Here is a 20,899-nt window from a genome sequence, read left to right as displayed (position 1 = left end):
TTATTAAGGAATATTCATGGAGGAAAAAAATGAGATTGCTCAAAGGACTGGGTCAGTTTGATTCCCTGCACTGCACGGCCCCCAAGGACTAAAAAGATATCCCAGTATGACCTTGTAAAGCCATATATAGCTTTATACAGTCAAGTACTACTAAGTTTGGGCTGGAACGATAGCACAGTGGGTAGGGCATTTGCCTTACACGCGGCCGACCTGGGTTTGATTCCTCCGTCTCTCTTGGAAAGCTCGGCAAGCTACCGAGAGTATCTTGCCCTCAGGGCAGAGCCTGGCAAGCTACACGTGACGTATTCGATATGCCAAAAACAGTAACAACAAATCTCACGGTGGAGACATTACTGGTGCCCACTCGAGCAAATCGATGAGCAATGGGATGACAGTGATACAGTGATACTACTAGGTTTATACCTCTATGTCCCTATGTAGGCCTATATGCCCCGTGGAGTCCTGTATGTCCTGTGACTACAACCACAAGTCAGGAGGCCCCAGTGATCAGAAGCACTGCTGGGCTTGGGAAAATCACACTTCCAGTAAAAGCATTGAGCCATCAGTCTCATTAGCTTAACATCACTGGAATTTTTCCTAAAACAACCTTCAGAAGCCCCTAAAGTTTTTTCAGGCAAATGTTCATTTGGTTTTAGTATTTGTAACTAAGGAATAGCATCCACTTCTAGAACTTTTGTCAAGTATCGTCAGCCTATCTTAGGTTTTATTTTATGCAGTTGTTCTCAAAAACTGGTGTGGTAATAGAAATGAGGGCCAGGAGGACTGGGCATGGTTGGAAGCTTGTCATGAGTGAAGTGAAGGGAGATAGGGAGTTAGGACAAATAAAGGGACCACTATGACAATGTCAGTTGGAAATGATCACTCTGGACAAGAATCGAGTGTTAAGAGTTAAAGGGATAGAAGGATACACATGATAACCTTATAGTACCTGTACTGCAAACCATAATGAGAGAGATAGAGGAAGGGAGAGAGAGAGGAAGAAAGAGAGAGTGAGGGAGTGAGAGAGAGAGAAGAGAAGTGCCTGCCATAGAGGCAGACTGAGGGTGGGAGGTAGAAAGAGGAAAATTGGGGACATTGGTGGTTGGAAATGTATACTGGTGAAAGGATGAGTGTTTGGACATTGTATGACTGAAACCCAATCATGGACAATTTTGTAACTGTTTACCTCAGTGATTTAATAAAAAAAAATTTAAAACTGGTGTGGTAAGAAAATTGACTTGTTTAATTAGATATGCAAGACCTAGGTCTTTGTCATCAAATAAGCAAATTAATTGAAGCACTTGAGTCTTTATTTCAATCCTCTGAGGTGACTTTTGAAGCATTTATCTGTCAAAACCCAAATCTGAGAGTATCAATATTATTGTATGGAAGTTATCCTCTCAGGGCATAAGAAAAATATTCTATATTTTGAATCATCAGATTCTAGTTTATGCCCCGAACACAGCATTAACTAGCCATGTCACCATGCAACTCACTAAACCTCACTACGACTTCTCCAAAACTTGGTGAGAATTACTATCTGGTGTAGACAGTGCTAAAGACAATAAAAGGCAGACATCATAAAAGCCTTTGTAAATCATAAAACCTCCACAAATGATATCAATAATATTCTTACTGCTGAGGCATCTGCCTGAGGTGGCCAATTTACATCCTTGATCTTATTTATCATTCAGGAGATATTTACTGCATGTCTACTCTTTGTACAGCTTTGTGGTGGATGTACTTCCCCTGGCCTTTAGACAAGCCTATAAGGGGATTTCAGGACTCACAAATGGGCAATTAAACCTCCAGCCTCAGCCAGAGAGTACTGCCCTCCATTTGATATGCAGAACTTCCCTCTGATGATTAAATTGGCACCTCTGTACAAAAATGTTCCCTTCACATCCTCTGGGGAGGGGTACTCTCTCCCATTATGAGCTTCTCAAGGGAGAAATGTGGCAGGGTTTGCTGTATATTGCACACTGTTAATTTTTAATGTAGAAAGTGAGATGCTGGTGACTCGCTTTATGCTCTGATTGTGCTTTGGCCTATTGCACATCTTGGAATGCAATCTCGCTCCAGAAAGGTGGCTGTACCTTGCAAGAGGTCTCAAGGAAGTAAGTCTTTAGCTACTGTCTAGATAAAATGGGTGAAGAACTTACCTCTGAGAACTACTCTAAAGAAGCTTCGAAGTGACAATATACACTGTAATAGGTGAGGACAAAATACACTAGCAAAAAAGGCAAAAGTCTCCATCAGTGTTGATAACTAAAGTGGCTCTGGAAAGGAGAAAATCCTAAAATGCATATAATTCAAGTTCTACTTTGCTGAAAAATTGTAGATGTTCTAGTGCCCAAAAGTAATGAGCTGTTATCTTTGCCTAATAAAGTCTTCACAATCAAATTCTAAAGCTCCAGTTTAGTCTCTGAGCTTATGTTATTTTCATAATACACATGTCAGTTTTGGACTACGTTACGATATTCCACAGCTGTCTTTGCTCAGACCTTCCCTACTTTTCCTTCCTCACTTTGCTGCTTCCCTTTCTCTGCTATTCCCCCCTTACTCATAATTTAAGTTAAGGGTGAACTGGATATATCATTGTAGCAGACAATGAACTATTCCCTCTTCATCCCCCAAGAATATCCTACTGAAGAACTTGTATCTCTGGTTTTGCAGTAACTATTTTAAGCTGAGTTCCAAAATGTTTATTGAGTACACACTATGTGCCCAACACCACACAAGAGGCTGGGAATCAAGAACTGAACAAAACAATGCTGCCTACCTCCCTGACTTAAATACTTATGCATAACCTGTTTTTCTTGGACAACAGGAAAGCAGGAAAACCTTGTCTATTTGAATAACTGTTGCATTCCAGCAGCCTAGGACAGTTTCCAAAACATTAAAAAGAAACTGACAAATATTCATGGATAAAAATATCTTTGGGGGAATATGGAATACATACTTATACTGTGGGGACAGCTGCAAATTTCCTAGTGCTCCTTATCCTTATGGGTTGTTGATTTGGAGTCGATTATTAAGGTGAAGGTGAAATTCTAAATTGTTTCAACACATTTTGCTAAAAAAAGTTGGTAAAGTATTGTCTTGAAGTTACAAGACACATCTTTACCTACACATATAAAATTTAGAGTTAAGTGGCACATGACTGATGCACTGGAATACAAAAAAACAACAAAAAGCTTACTCTTTTTGTTACATATATGAATTTCATATTCAAAAGCTAATTGACCCCTATTATAATAATTATAGCTATTATTGAATAATTGATAGGAGCAATAGCACATCAGGTAGGGCGTTTATTTGCCTTGCATGTGGCTGACCAGGGTTTGATTCTTCCACCCCTCTCAGCCTAGCAAGCTACGGAGAATATCCCACCCACACGGCAGAGCCTGGCAAGCTCCCCATGGCATATTTAATATGTCAAAACAGTAACAAGTCTCACAATGGAGATGTTACTGGTGCTCACTCAAGCAAATTAATGAACAATGGGAGGACAGTGTGACAGTATCATTATTGAATAGTAATCAGACATTATAATTCTCAATTATTCACCCTGAAACAGTTAAGATTGAAGGATTATACTAAAACATCTTCTTAAATGTAATACAACTGATCTACTTGGGTGTGGTCAGAAACTTGATGTGTGGAAGTGTTATTGTTGTTGTTAGAGTAAGGCTATAGCAGAAAGGAATTGGAAACGCCTACTTATGCTGTGGACACAGCTGCAAATTTTCTAGTACTTCTCACTCTTAGGAATTGGTTGATTTGGAGTCAGTAATTAAGGTAAAGGTTAAGTTCTGAAATTTTAGCACTCAGTGTTTTTTCATGGACAAAATAGAATATATTTCTAGGTTTCCATGTATTTTAAATTTCTTTGTACAATTTTACCATGAACTGAATTTTTTTGTGTTATCCACTATGACCAACTGTGTGGAAAGTTCACACATGACCCACTATCCATGGCTCACCATATTGGAGGAAGAGGATCCAGATACATATGCATTTAATATCAACTTTAAGTATATTATGAAAATATGTGGACAAAATACATTCCTAAAACTAGAGGCCTTGGAAGATATAAAAAGGATTTTAGTCACTGTGTATTAGAGGAGGAAGTAGTGGATTTACATAAATATGGAAAAATGTACAATAAGGGAGAAACAGATTAGGAAAAATATGTACAGGTCTGTAATCATATGTGAAACTCTGAGAGCTAGCCATGACAATAGGATCTTAATTCATTTTTACCATGTGGACATACATTACACACACATGCAAACACATACACACATAGATATAGTTCAAAGAGACGGAAATATGATAGATGAAATTTTGAGTAAATAGCTGAGTAAGAATCAAAACAGATGGAGGGAAGATTATTTAACAAAAAAGAGATTCTGCAAAAATAGAATTTGTTGAGTTTACAAAAACTGGGGATATTCTACATAAAAATGTGTAGTACAGTTACCTAAGGGGCAGAGGGAGAATATGATTAAAATCTGACTAATGACACATTCAGATGAAGTGTCAACAACTTGGAAAATAAAATACATTACAATGCCTGAAAGGTCCTTTTAGGATTCTACTTGCATAGTTGTAAACTCCACAGTAGTTCACAATAGTAAACAATTTGATAAAGATTCTTCTTGAAAAATATCATCCAAAAAGCAAGATCTTCTATGACAAGCTTCTACCCTGAGTGAATTTTTATAGCCAAATTAGAAACCATGGAAAACAGAGATTGTAATGGATGTGCTAACTCAGCAATGAATTGCAGAATGCAATGGGATACTATTTTAATGATGTAAGAGTTGAAATGTATCATTTCTAAGATTAGCATATGTTTAAAGATTAAAAAAATAAGAACCTTTAATATCCAGCAACAACACTTACTGGTGGTCAGTGGAGAGGGAATTTTTGCATAAATGGGAAAATTGGAGATAAGTCAGAGAATTTAAAAGGATTATACAGTTAATAAACAGAAATATTTGAACACTGGGGTTACGAATATCATTCATAGCTACAAAGTTTTTGCCTAACTTATTCCAAAATCTATTCACTAGCACAGTTCCTCCAGATCTTTTGAAACTTACATGATTATTTTCATCCTTCAGATAGATCTGTGCACGTACACACACACATACACACACACAGTTAGTTCATTGATCAAAATTATACTTAGCATCCACCTTATACTAGGTATTTGGGATACCCTGTTCAGAAGCCAGTTCTAACCGTCAAGAGTGCTATAGGATAGAGGTACCAAGAAAAAAAGTAATCTAGAGGAAATACTTCAACAATAGGGGAAGATAGAGAGGACTGATGCTACATGTAGATAAGATACTTTTCTGGGTTGGGATTGATCAATAAAATGAAAGTTTTAAAACTTGGCTTAAGAACTATAGACTTGAGTCAGCCTTTGTATACTTTTCTAGAATGACTAATAGGTTTAAAACATAGTCTCAACTTCCATCAGATATTGAAACAGTTAAATGTCTGCATATGGAAAGAAACAGCTGATGGAATGAAGATTGTTGACCTTAGAATCAGATGGTGCCTGCAAGCTGATTCATTGTTTGCTTATTGAGTGACCTTCAGCAAGTTACTTAACCTCCAGTTCCCATAAAATAGGAAAAGTAATAGCTACTCATGTACTCTCTGAAATTTGAAGGAAATAATGTGTGTGTTGGACCTGAGGGCACCAAGAATGTAGCCCATAAAATGTTCTTGATATGCTATCCGAGGATGCTTCCAGTCAGAGCTCAGGGGGCAGGAGTTTCACTTGGAGTGATACTTGACTAAGTAATCCAAGTTCAAGGACAATGCCCAAGGATATAGTGCTGCTGGAACCCTATGGTGCTGGGGACTAGCTGGGATACTCCAGTGGTGCTCAAAGGACACTAGTCACACCCACTGATGATTTGGAGGCTCTGTGGTTCCAGGGATGAAACGAGTGTTAACCTCTGTACCATCTCCCAAGCCCTGTCAATATTTTTTCTTTTAGCTCTTGCTTTTGGGCAAAACCATCCAGCTCTCAGGGCTTACTTCAATATCTTCAATATCATTACTAAAGAGTATATAATGAATGGAGAAAAGGAAATTTTTAATAAAAGCGAAAAGAATAATTTGTACAAAGAGATTGTGGGCAAAGTACATAAATATGGTTTATATAATATTTAACTATCAACCAAGTTATTAACTCTTCAGTTATTAACTATTCAGTGGCAAATTTATTTAGTCCCACACTCTTTGGAACACTAAACAAGCCTCTCTAATGTAAAATACACTTTCATTCAAACAATCTATATGGTATTTAATCCAAACGATTATGAATAGTAGGTGGTTCCCAGGATCAAACTAGGGTCAGTTTTATGCAAGGCATTATCCCTTGCACTCTATGTAGTCCACTACAGCCTGTTAGATATGGTCTACAGGAAATTATAAAGTTAAAGTATATATAAAACTATTATGATATTATGCACTATCACAGAACCAGAGATCTAGTTGTAAACATACAAAATCATTTTATTCATAGAATACTTTCTATTTCCTTTATATTACCTGTCCAGAACACCTGAGGGGAAAAATGTGAGACTGACTCATTGGAGAAAGAAGTAGCAGTGACTGCCCTAATGAGGCCTGTTATGGAAAAAGTGACATAAGTCTACATAATTTTTGTGCAGGTCTTTATTTACTCATGGGGTTGCACTAAGTTGAAATTGAAATTGAGCATCATCATCTGTGGTCCCAGTGGCTCCAAAGTACCACTGAGGTAACACTGGTGGTCACTGGCATGGCAAGGTCAGTCACACACCCATGGGAACTACTACTGAACTATCAAACCCAGTGGGGCAAATATCACCTGGATTGGTTCCCAGGACCCTATAGCACTGCTTGGGAACCCTTGCCCCGAGAAAAATAAACATTAAATTCACTTTTGTATCTAAACATCATATAACATGATCAGAACACATAATAGCCTCTACATTTGGATATCATCACCTATGACAAGATAGTTTACTGTAAATTATTAAATGTTAAGTAAAATGTAGATGTTTGACAACAAAGGGTGAAAAACACAACACACACTGTCAAAATAATGGTGATAACACCTTATACTGTTGGTTGTTTGCTTTCCTGAAGGGAAATGTGGATCCTTATTCCAGCTCAGGACTACAGCCAACATCATACCACATATTTCTAGCCCCAAACAAGTTCAAAATTTAGTGTTGTTTTCAGGGAAAACAGATCACTTACGCATTATTGTAAAGCAAAAAAAAAAAAAGTCTAATCCTTTTAAGCTAGAAATAGTCTGCATTCTATTTTAAGTTCAATTAATTCATATTAAGAATTTTTGTTTTTACATAAAAATAATTTTTCAGTCTACAAAATAATTTTGGGCTGGAGCGATAGCACAGTGGTAGGGCATTTGCCTTGCATGCGGCTGACCATGGTTCTATTCTTCCGCCCCTCTTAGAGAGCCCGGCAAGCTACCAAAGTATCTCGCCCCCAGAGCAGAGCCTGGCAAGCTACTCCTGGCATATTCAACATGCCATAAACAGTAACAAACAAGTCTCATGATGGAGATGTTACTGGTGCCCACTCGAGCAAATCCTTGAGCAACAGGATGACAGTGACAGTGACTTAAAAATGATTAAAGTTCAAACATGGTGGTTTCTACATAATATATTACTAAAGATCATTGTGTAGATGCTTGTTGGATAACTCATAGATGAATTACTTAACCACAGTACCAATTTGTTGTCATTCGTTTTTTTCCCCCCAGATCAGCAGTGCTAAGTTAAAAATATAACTGAGTACACTTAAAAGGCTAATCAATAACAGACAAGTGAAGTTCTTCACAAGATTAGTCCAATAAAATTAATTGCCCTGTCCTTGAAAACATAGCTTTATTTAAGTTAATAAAGTTTTGTTTGTTTTGTAGCTGCTAAGTTTATAGAAACTAAAAGTCTTGACTATACATCTTTTGCCAACATGAATTTAAAAGTAGCTTTAAAAAATCTCATTAACATCGTGTTTTTTTTTCCTGTCCCAAGCTGATTCAATACAAAACATATTACCTCCTGTCTGTGCCACTAAAGTGCACATAAATATTTCACAAACCAATTTATCTAAAACTTTTGTCATTCCTCATTTTGAGTCTGGACACAGCACTCACTTCACTATCAAGCACTTAATTTTTTTCAGATAGCATGATCATTGAGGCAGAGTATATTATATATAATATATATTTTTTCTGATTTTGCTTGTGTTTAAATACCTTTTGAATGTTTCAGAATTTTATTATGTAAGATTGGTATACACACCATTATTGGGTCTCAAAAGAATAACAAGAAAATAATTCATTGACATAATTTAAGAGTCAGAAAACTGATAAATTCTCACCAGTGATTTTCCACCACTGATCCATGGACTGGTGCCAACCTACAGGCAGAAAAAAGAAAACGTTGAAAACCCTGGTCTACACTATTGAGCCACAAGGAAAGGAGAAAATAAATTTAGTTTTTACTGACTCAGGTGGAAAAAAATAAAAACTATGGTTCTGATGTGAATAAAGTTGTCTAACCCAGTGTTTCCCAGTCAAAGGACATATTTTCCCCACCCACAGGCCCCCAGGATATTCCAAAGTTGACACAGGTGAAAATCACCTAAATGTCAGGGTCAGGGCATGACACCAGAATAGGGAGCCAGGTAGTAGGATGGGGGGCCATGAGAAGGAAACTTGGTCAGAAGGGGACCTTGACCGGGAAAATGTTGAAAAACGCTAGTCTAACATATTGAGAAATGCGTAAAGAAATCTGATGAAATTTTGGCACTGAAATTAAAATGAGGTCATCGGAATCAAATAGTTAGTATGGGATAAGACACTTATCTTGCATGCAACCAACCCCAGTTCAGTTCCCCATATCATCTATGGCCCTTCAAGTCCCACTAGAAGTGATCCTAGAGAGTAAAGATAGAAGGAAGCATTCAGCATTGCTGGCGATGGCCTTGAAACCCAAACAAAACAAAACAAATGATTTGCAGCTAAAGATATATCAGGGATTTAAGGCACTGGCTTTACATCTGGCTATCCTGGTGCAAACCCTGGCACCAAATGTCCTCTCAGGATTCCGGAGTTAGTTTTGAGCATAGAGCCAGTAACAGTTTCTGAGCACCTCTGGTTGTGGCCCAACCTCCACCACCCCAAAAAACAACAAAAAGTTAGGAAATTAAGCTAATACCTCCTGTCATTTTTTAAATCAAAAGTTAAGTGAGCAATGTCTTATCTCTAGACCAGCATTTGTCAAACATTTTTTGGAAAAGGTGGAATGGCAAAGGATTTCTATGTGGTCATAAGACTTCTGTTACAACTAATTTGCCCATTCATGATCATACTTATAAAAAATCAATATATTTGTGTTCCAACAAATATTTATTTACAAAAGAAGTAGAAGTTCTAATTGTTTGCTAACTCCTGAGTTAAAGGACTAGAACCCTAGACCTCAAGGTAGAAACTGCAAGTTAACAAAGGACGCTGCACTGATGAATCCATGAAGAAATGGTCACGTCTTCATGCCCATTGGACTGAGTAAATAAGCAAGAAAACCTAATTAGGATATATATATATATATATGTATGTATATATATATAAACACAGAGACTCAAAATAGGAAGACTTAGTTTTTTGGTTTTTAGGTCACACCTGGTGATGATCAGGGGTTACTCCTGGCTCTGCACTCAGGAATTACTCCTGGCAGTGTGTAGGGGACCATATAGGATGCTGGGAATCAAACCTGGATTGCTGCGTGCAAGGCAAACATCCTACCCACTGTGCTCCAGACCCAAAATATGAAGAAGTTTTAAATAAACATTTTCATTGATTTTAAGCTATACTATCACTTAATGGACTGCAGCAATAGCACAGTGGGTAGGGCATTTGCCTTGGACGCAGCTGACACAGGTTTCTGCCCCATGGCAGAGCCTGACAAGCTACCCATGTTGTATTCGATATGCCAAAAACAGTAACAAGTCTCATAATGGAGACATTACTGGTGCCCGCTAGAGCAAATCAATGAACAATGGGACGACAGTGCTACAGTGCTATTATCACTTAATATTTTCTTATATATGTTATAGAATGCATATCAAAATAACATTTATAATATATGATAGTGGAGTATTATAATATGGTTATGTGAAACAAATTACAAATTGTGGTCCTTATTATTTTTTCTAAATACAATGCTAGAAGAATAGTCTTATATTCCTGGGAATTAACATATTAATTTGCATGAAATTGCCATATTATGTAATGAGATCAGATAGTCTAGTTTGCATAAATTAGCTTTGAAGTTACAGAGATATGAACCAAAACCTATGTTCTACAGCCCTCAAAAAGAAATGAGTAGAGAGTTTTATTTAGTACACAGCCTCCTGTACCTGACCATCTGAATGAGACTGACTTTGTTACTAGAGGGAAAATGTCTGATTTTACTGATTCTGAGTAAATATGACTAATAGCCATAACTTCTTAGGTTATAGGTGATAGTATGAAAATTCTGTAGACTACCACATTTAGCTATTACAATATCCTTGAGGTGGATATTATTTTGCCCATAGTATAGATGTAAAAACCAAGGAATGAGGAGGTTGAATATCTTATTAAGGTTCTCTGAAGAGAACAGGTCATTATATTAAATATGCAGTCTGGTTTCAAGGACTAAGCTCTTAACAATGTTCTAAATGGGATGGGAAAACTACAACCCTTTGGCTAAATTAATCCATGACTTATGTCTTTAAATAAAGATTTATTGGAATGCATATATAGGCATTCATTTATATATTGTCTACATCTGCTATTGTACCACAGGATTAGTGTTAATAGTTGAAGCAGAGATTTTATGGCACACAAAGTTCTAAATATTTGCTCTTGTTCCCTTTCATAGAAGTAGTTTTCTGGCTTCACATCTAATTGGTCATCTGTCACAGCTCTTACACTATTTCATTGATGTCAATCCCGGTTTCTCTCATAAATTAATGATCACATCACAGACTCGTAGTGTTGTCAAATGATTTAATTTCTGCTATGCATATGCACTGTGCCCATTAAAAGTAAGGAATAGTTAGTATTTTCTTAAGTTATTTGCCCACAGAAGTTGTGGTTTTTGATTGCTTGTTTATTCTCCTCTAAGCATTTTATGTTAATTAAATTTTTTTTAAAAATTCTCCAAAGGACATATGAGAAATAGCAGCTGCCTCTTATTTAAGAAGAAATTTAAGTATAATACTTGGGATCTCATATCAGGAAACTTAAAAAAAGTTCTCTGGTAGCTCCATTTAGCTCATGTAGGGACTTAAAAATACAATGAAGAGCAAGAAGTCTGAAGACAGAATAAAGAGGAAAACTAATCCATACAGTTGAGTGTGGGTGTGGGTAGATTGGAAGGGTTCTGGCGAAGAGAGAATGGCTACACTGGTGATGCATAGAGTGCTGGAAGTATGTGCATATGAAACCATTATTAATAGTATTGTCAACTACAGAACTCAAATAAGAAATAATTTTTAAGACAGTTCCCTGATCCTGAAGAAAGATCCTCCCAACAGGGCCTTATTGCCTATTCTTTCTGTCTATCAAATACACTCCTCCTCCCTGCCCCCCCCCCAGGTTTAATTTCGTTATGTTGCTTCTCTGGTGTCAACGATTCCCAGCTTCAGACGAGGTTCTGAGTTCTTTGAGAGGAGTCATATTTTTATCTCTGCTATGAGTAAATTATACAAGACGTAAAGTATAGTGAATGCATGCTGAATGCTTAGTGTCCGAACAAAAGCTGTGTACTTGCAGTGTTTGGAATTTCCTCTTTCAGTCAGCATCTCCTATGGCTAACTACAAAATTTGATGTAGATTTCCCCCACTTAAAGCATGGATTTTTCTCCTTACTTTTAGGGTAAGCAATATGTCTCTCCTGGTGCTAAATAATTATATATGAAAGCATAATTTATTTAAATTACATGAAATCAATGGTACTCCTTTGTAATATAATGAAAATGGATAGAAATGGAAATGGTAAATTATTTGATTGCAAATTCTGTAGTTCTCTTTAAATGTAGACCATTTCACCTCAGAGTATAATTCAAGAGTTTCATGGAGTCTTTTTCATTGTTGGCCAGCTATGCAATGCAATGACTTCACCTTATATTTAATAGAAGATTGCATAAATTTTCCCAACCCCAAAAACTTGGTTAGATTTTTTAATTGATGAGTCCTCTTACCCATCTATATCCTGACATAAGTATGGCCACAATAATGGAGTACTGATATCATCAGCATTCAATAAAAATAAATTTAGAAAATCTTTTTAGGAAATTTATAAAACTCATGCCTTGTAAGGTGAATTTGAAATCAACCCCTGCAATAGATCCCACTTCAACAAACTGTATATGTCACAAGTTTATTGTTATTAGAGTGGTATATAAGAAGTAAGGATTATCATGAAAGGCTAGAAAGCTAGTTTGGAACCACACACTACAGTGGTCAGGCACTTCTGAAGTGGTATCAGAAGTGTATCCTGTTGTCCATTGATTTACTAGAGTAAATCGAGTCAATCTGAACTGGTAATGTCACTAAACAACTTAAGAATCATAATGTCAATGCAGATTTGCTGAAATCTGAAATCTATTCCCTATTCATCTCAAACATCAGGAGAATGAGCAGCCAACAAGGCCATTTGACCAGCACCTTGATATGCTGGATGTTCTTTTTTTTCTTTGTTTTTAAAACTTTTTATTCGAGAATCACTGTGATGTACAGTTACAAACTTATGAACTTTTGTATTTGCATTTCACTCACACAGTGATCGTTTAGCCATCCCTCCACCAGTGCCCATTCACCTCCACCAATGATCCCAGTATCCCCCACCACCCCACCCTGTCTCTGTGGCAGGGCATTCCCTTTTGTTCTCTCTCCTTTTGGGTATCGTAGTTTGTGATAGAGGTATTGAGTAGCCTTCATGTTCAGTCTATAGTCTACTTTTAGTTCACTTCTTCCAACCCGGAGGGGTCCTTCCAACAATGCTGGATCTTCTTGAGGCCAGATATTTTCCCCTGTTTTGTGTATTACTTTGTTCTTGGGGTTACTTCTGGTCTGTGCTTAGGGATCAATTCTGGCAGCCTCAGGGGACTCTATGGGGTTCTTGTGGGGGTGGGAGTAGCCAAGGATTGAACTCAATTGTGCTTAATGAAAGACACATGTCCTACCCACTGGTACTATCACTGTGGGAAGATTTCTCAACCAAGTTGAGTGAAGCCTCATCAGGGATCTTAATTTCAACTGATTATAACAGGAGGTTATTAATCCCTGATAGATCTAAGGTAGCAATGATGGATCCTAAAATACAAAGACTCAAACTGTGAAAGCTGTATAAGGTCACCATGGCTCCCCATAGACAACACTCTACCCCTTATCCACCCCCCTCCACACACACAAATAATGTAATAAGGTATAATCACAATCTAAGATATTCAAACAAATGAGTCTTATTTTTGTTAATATGGAAACCAAAGATGATATCTGATTTCTCACCCAGCAGTAGACTATGTCAAAGTTAGTTCTATAATAAAATTTGTAGCTGAACTTTTTGGAGGTAAACTAAAGATGGCAGCCCTATTTGGAAATGACTGAGGAGACCACATATGAGTTTTTATTATCTTGGTTAAATAAATGGGAAACATAAAACCTGGAAGATGAGACCATAGGATTTCTTAGTCATTTTTATTGATTGCAAGAAAGCCCCAAAAGGACTCAAACTAAAAATAAGCAAACTGTCTTTTTTTTTCCTGTTGGTGTGTCTTCCAAGCAAGGTTCCCTGCACCTCTCTCTATAGTATTTGAGAGAAATTAGTTTCCAGTAAAAAGTAAGCATATGTATCAGATATTTTTTCAGAGTAGTGATCATTTTTATTGCAGTTATTCTTAATACTTCATGGTGATGATTTCCTGATTTGTCATAAACCTATCAAAGTTTTCTACATACTGCTAAATATAGATCTCATATTTTGACAGGATTCTCAAGAGCATGTTTTAAATCACAAAGACAGAGTGCAAAAATAGTGCAGAGTTAATAAATATAAATATAATAAATATTATAGCAATGTCCCAAAGTTCTTTCTAAGTATGCTCTGAGCTCTCATTTCCATACCATCCTGATTGCTTCTGAAGTCAATCTGGTGTAAATTACATAAGCTAGGCCAAGATTATCTAAAACACCAATTCAAAAGTTCATTAGAATTACAAAAAAGAACTTTCACCTAGGATTTTAAAAATACCGTGATTAATAGTGATAGAATTAAAATATACACAAGTTCTAATTCATTTCTCTAATTTACTAGCTAAAACTTGGTGTAAAACTCAGAAAAAATAATGTAAGCTTTCTGTGCCTCAGTTTTTATCTGTAAAATCAGCATGTTAGTAGCTACTTCAAGGTTAACAATAGCATGAATTAAAGCTAGTAGAAGACTTAACTTTTTCCTTAAACATAATGAATATTCAACAGATGTGACTTATTAAGATATGATGATAGCAGAATTTATTATTTAGAGTTCATTTATTGCCAGTTATCCTAATTCAAAGTATATGTAATGAACTGTTTTCTCTTTTGAGTACAATGCAGTTAAAACATCACCATTAATAGTTCAACTAGTATATTGTGCCACTCAATGCTTCTGCATTTTCTCATTAAGCAAATACTATTAATTCATTTCCATCGAATTAGATGAATTCTTAGCCTTATAATTTCTCTAAAATTTAATACTTAGCAAGTGAATTCAAGCCTGGGATGGGAGTAGGGTGGCAGATAGTGGGGGTTGAGACAAATATTGAACCAATCAAGCAAACAGAAAACACTACTTGATTTCAAATCTAACATTTATGACCAATAATCAAGCAAAACTAACTATAAATATAAAATCAGATGGTATGCTGGACTTTATACCTGCATTTTCTCTGGTCTCCCAGTGAACAGTTAAAAAGAGTAAGTCAGAAAAATTTAAAAAAATCAGAGATACAATGATCGATGGTCTGCCTTTTCCTCCTTCAGAACTTTAGTCAGAATACACTTCCTGGATCCTCTTTTTTGATTACCATGTCAACAGAACCATTCTGGGGCTTATGATTTATTTGCCTTATTCTCATCTTCTAGCCAGTTTTGCCATAGAGCTTGATTTTGTCACAGGAGCTCCAGAAACAGAAACCATACTCCTGGCCAAAGGCACTCTTACTGGCTTTTGACCACTTAGTACTTAAAAGGGAAAAATGTAATAACCTCATTACTGCAACCACCTGCCCGCCATCAGTGTTGAATTTCTGACTGCTTCCAGGTGCTAAGCTGGCAGGTTTGGATCAACTGCTAATTGTAGTTGAAGCTGAATGCAATTAATTATATAACTTTATACTGTTCAAGTTTAGCATCACCAGGTTACTTCATGAAACTGGAATGTAAAAAAAATTATAGCAAAATAACTATAAATGAGTATTGTTGTGGGGTTTTGATTAAAATAAACTCATGTGTATAGTGTATACTTGTCAGGCATGTTCTACCCACCCATTATTAATTAAATACTTGTTAATATCCAATTTGTCATTCAAGGCTGAAAAAAGAGTGAATTTTCCTCTCAGAGACCAAGAGGAGGATGACTACTTCATGTTCTACCTGGCTGTCAGTTGAATTCCAAGTGGAGGAGATTGTGGACTGCGGGGCCATAAACTTAGAGTTTGAATTATAGACTTGTCCTTATATAAATAGAAAAGTGATGACCTTTCCCTTTTTTAAATTGAATTACCATTAGATACAGATACAAGCTTACATGTTTGAGTTTCAATCATACAATGATCAAACACCCTTCCCTCCACCATTGAACATTTTCAACCACCAGCGTCCCCAGTTTACCCCCATTCAAGCCCTCCCCCTGCCTCCATGGTTGACAATTTCCCCCATAATTTCTCTCTACTTTTGGGCATTAGGGTTTGCAATACAGATACTGAGAGGACATCACATTTAGTTCTTTATCTACTTTCAGCACACATCTCCCATCCCGAACGATTCCTCCAACTATCATTGTCTTAGTGACCCCTTCTCTACTCTCTCAGCTTATGAGACTGGCTTCCAACTATAGGACAAATTTCTTGGCCCTTATGTCTACTGTACTTTTGTGTACATCTCATATTATGTTATTTTATATTCCACAAATGAGTGCAGTCCTTCTATGTCTCTCCCTCTCTTTCTGACTCATTGCACTTAGCATGATAATATCCAATACCATCCGCTTATAAGCAAATTTCATGACTTCATCTCTCATAACATCTGCATAGTATTCCATTGTGTAGATGTACTGAAGTTTCTTTAACCAGTCATCTGTTCTCAGGCACTCTGGTTGTTTCTAGATTCTGGCTATTGTGAACAGTGCCGCAATGAACATATAGTGCAGATGTCATTTCTACGGTGCCTTTTTGCACCCTCAGGATATATTCCCAGTAGAGGTATTGCAGGGTCATGTGGAAGCTCAATTTATAGCTTTTGAAGGAATGTCCATGTAGTTTTCCAAAAAGGCTGGACCAATTGGCATTCCCACCAACAGTGAAAGAGCATCCTTTTTTCCCCACATCCATCCCAGCACTGGTAGCTTTTTGTTCTTTTGAATGTTTCTCTGTGGTGTGAGATGAATAATAATCTTTCTCAATCAACACTTCCTTCTATGTATAAAGGGTTACTTTTAACACTGGTGAAAATAAGCAAAACAGAGTTAACTTTGTGTTAACTATGTTAACACAAAGTTCAATGCTTTTGCATGCTAAATGTCACCACTCTCTCCAGACCTTCACAAAAGTTAAGATTGCCAAAGCTTTGTTAATTTATGTTACAATTTAAACTTCCCAATGATCAAGCAAGTGCTTGAGTCTGATATCACTATGAATGACTCAGAATTTAAGTGTAGCTATGTAAGTTTTTGCCATGACTGCATTTAATGAACTACATATCCAGGTACCAATAAGGTAACTTCTTCTTGTCAATATATCCTACACTGAAGAGAAATACTACTTAGATCATAGAGTTGGCTTGATAATTAAATGCAATAAAGCATGGCTTTGATATATGGAATTAATAGAGAAATATTTCTTAGCACTGTTTAGGGCATGAACTTCTATGGGAATTATAATTTTTTTCTCTTGATATTTTCCACATCCTCAGGACACCACAGTAGATAAAACGAAATGTTTTGGATAGACTAACAAGATAATACCAGAAGTGTTTGTTTTTGTTTGAGACTAAAAAAACAGGAGAAGCTATGTGAAAATTAAAAAAGTTAAAGAGGGAGAAAAGTAAAGACCAAGATATATTCTCCTAAGAAGGGGAAAATGAGGGCATTATGATTTTCACCCATAGCAGGGATATGGGATAAGACAATGGTGAATTTCGAGAAAATGGCATGAGGTTAAATGGCTAGTTTCAAGCACAATGAGCTAAAAATTGCTCGCATTTGGCAAATAAGTTTATAATTCACTATAATTCAGAAGTAAAATGATTATAGTATTCATCAAACCTTATTTCCTCTCCTTGGATTCACAGAGAGATTAATTTCACCAGACTTTCTTGATGGGAACTTAGATCAATTATTGCATATGGAATATATTCCTACTTGATGGATATAAAATTTTACTAATTCCTACACCATTATATTTCTTTTTGGTCATTGGTTGAATGCATAAAATTAAACTGGAAAATATGAGGATTCTTAGAAAATGAATGTAAGAACCCAGATCTCTTAATCAACATATGAACGGTGACTAAATATAGTAACAATGATGGGTCTCATTTCCCGGAGCATGAAGAGCCTCTAATGCAGCACTGTTGGGAAGTAAAGAGATGCTGCTAAAAATCTCAGGGCTAAGATGAATGGAGACATTACTGGGCCCACTTGAGAAAAATCACTGATCAACGAGATGACAGTGATACAGTGATATTAAGAATAAGAAATAAAATTATATTAAACCACTAAGAATTAGATGTCATTTATTGCTGTAGTTTGCATTTATTACTCTGCTTAGATAAATACCTGTGATAGAATATTTTCTTATTCCTCAAAGATAAAGAATAGAAAACAGAAAGTAACTTAAGGGAAGCACATAAATATGGTAAAACTAATACCTAAGCTTATGCATAGCTTTATTATGATTAATATTGGATTTTGCACATGGAAATTTAAGTAAACTGAAGGATCTAAATTATTAAGGGCTAGTATTCTATACCATTGGCTGTTCTGATAACTATTTAAAAAAACTCCTATGGTAGGGTTCTTTTGCTCAAGAAAAAAAATATCAGAATAGGGGTTCGAGAGACAATATCATGGTTTAGACACTAGCCCTGCATGTGGTTATAATATGTTTCACCCTGGAACCATCTGGTCCCCTGAGCTTCTTCACTGCAGTCCTGGAAGTACTGAGCAATGCTAGGGTAGCCCAAGTAATCCCCAGCATCATAGGGCCTCAACACTGACTCCTCTCACCTGCAGATAGAACCATCTGCTAACTAGTCAAGAATAGTCAGAGGGGTCCCTGGGCATCCTGTGCACAGCTTGGGAGATCCCCCAAAATGTCAGGGTAGAAGGGGCTGTCTCAACCTTTCATCATTAAAGCAACTCATTATTTGGTCGCTCTGTCGCAACATCATCCCGCTGTTCATCGATTTTCTGGAGCAGGCACCACTAACATCTCCATTGTGAGACTTGTTGTTACTGTTTTTGGCATATTGAATACTCCATGGGTCACTTGCCAGGCTCTGCCTTGCAGGCGGGATACTCTCAGTAGCTTGCCGAGCTTTCTGAGAGGGATGGAGGAATCGAACCCAGGCCAGCCGCGTGCAAGGCAAATGCCCTACCCCCTGTGCTATGGCTCCAGTTCTGTTATTTTGGTACCAAAATATTAATCAAATTTTAAAGTTCTTTGCAAATATAAATGGTGCTAAAAACTGATGGTTGTTTAAAACATAAATAAACATCACTGTCACTGTCATCCCATTGCTCATCGATTTGTTCAAGTGGGTACCAGTAACGTCTCTCATTGAGAGACTTATTGTTACTGTTTTTGGCATATCCAATATGCATGGTAGCTTGCCAGGCTCTTCCCTGCGGGCTCCATACTCTTAGTAGCTTGCTGGGCTCTCCAAGAGCGATAGTACAGCGGGTAGGGCGTCTGCCTTACACGTGGCCAACCCAGGTTCGATTCCCAGCATCCCATAAAGTCCCATGAGTACCGCCAGGAGTAATTCCTGAGTGCAGAGCCGGGAATAACCCCTGTGAATCACCGAGTGTGACCCAAAAAGAAAAAATAAACATGACTAAGCGAAATAAACTTACATTCAAGACCCATATCAAAGGCCTTTAAAACTATGAGAGCTTTTCAAACTTCGTTGAAAAGAATGCTCAAGGTGCCTGCACAACACCTCCAAATTCCACGTACTCAAATTCTAGTAGGAAGGAGCAAACCAAATTGGATGAGAAAGTAATGTAGAAGTCACCTAAATTCAACAACACAAACACAAACCCAGAAGGATCAGAAGGCTCAACCAGCAATGAATAGCTTAGTAAATCCTTAGACAAATACTCCACAACCCCATGGTGAGGCATAACAATTTTCACAATTTCTCTTTTGCTGAGTATTTTGAATAATTGCTTTGGCTGTTCAGTTGTAACAACTAATATAAAACAAATTCATTTTCCTGCTAAAAGGGGAGGCTTGAGGGGTGGTTGGAAAAACAGGGAATGATGGAGGAAATGTTTCTCAGGTGATGGGATTGGTATTGGAACATCAAAAGCCCACAGCAACTCTATTATGAACAACTTTGCAATTAGCACAGTGCTTAAAATAAGTAAAAATAAATAAGTAAAATGAAAAGCAAAGTAAGAAAAACAAAACAAGACTGTCATCTTTCATTCATATCTTTATTTTTCCTCAAAAAGTACCTGATTTATCAAGTTCTCATATATTATTTTAGTAGTTTTTTACTAAAATACTAAAATAATATATGAGAACTTGATAGATCTCATATAGGGGCCGGGGGGGGTTGGGTCAAACCCAAATGTACTCAGTAATTATTCCTGCCTTTATATTCAGGGAACGGACTTGACTATGGGATAAACTTGAGTAGACAAGCCCCTTACCAGCTGCACCATCTCTCTAGCCCCAACATACAATTTTTAACTGGCACTGGAAAGTGCTTAAAGGCCTCTCACAAACCACTCTATATGTTTCAGTGATTTGAAGCACCTTGGACATAAATTCATTAGAATGCTAATTAGTTCTGATGTGAATAATTTAATGTTATTTTATACTGACACACCTGACAGAGCACTGGATCACATTAGATTTGATAATATTTTAATATTTGCTTAGAAATTTCTGCTGCATTTAGTCCCTGAGGAGAAAACAGCAACTGGGCCATAAGCAGAGAAAAGTCTGACTTATTTTATCTGTTCTTGGCTGAGAGGGATGTCCATTAATTTCGTTGCCCAACATCTATTACTCTCGTTTTAGTATTTAGGTCTATTTTGCCTTGGGGAACCAAGATCTCTCAATGTCAGTGTAAACGGTTCATGAACCATACTCCATAATCCCTTATTCACATGGTCCAGGAGTATCTGATTCCACCTCTGACCTCCTCATGCTTTCAAGCGAGGCTGCAGAAACAAAGAAAATATGGTCAGTCCTCCCAGCTTCTGTTTAAGTTGGTGAAGGTATGTTTCTAACACAGGTCCAAATCCATACACATTTTGAGAAATTATGTTGAAATTTAACCTTTTTCCTTAAAATATCTCACTTGGTAAAACAAAAA

The 20,899-nt window shown here is 36.9% G+C and overlaps 1 protein-coding gene across 4 annotated transcripts in view; it reads right to left on the bottom strand.

Annotated features, from left to right (window-relative positions):
* Nucleotides 1-20,899, bottom strand: part of TAFA1 (TAFA chemokine like family member 1) — a 568,014-nt gene that overhangs the window by 357,183 nt on the left and 189,932 nt on the right. For 2 of the 4 annotated variants that reach the window (XM_055134731.1, XM_055134730.1), the window contains exon 3: nt 8,425-8,463. The exons of the other annotated variants lie outside the window; for them this stretch is intronic. In XM_055134731.1, coding sequence (XP_054990706.1) covers nt 8,425-8,463 — 39 coding nt within the window. The remainder of the gene's footprint in view (nt 1-8,424; nt 8,464-20,899) is intronic. 4 annotated transcript variants of the gene reach the window in all.

Source organism: Sorex araneus, chromosome 4 (genome assembly GCF_027595985.1).
Source record: "Sorex araneus isolate mSorAra2 chromosome 4, mSorAra2.pri, whole genome shotgun sequence".
Lineage (NCBI taxonomy): Eukaryota > Metazoa > Chordata > Mammalia > Eulipotyphla > Soricidae > Sorex > Sorex araneus.
The sequence above is the reverse complement of the archived record's forward strand: the minus strand, read 5'-3'. Positions and strand labels throughout refer to the sequence as shown.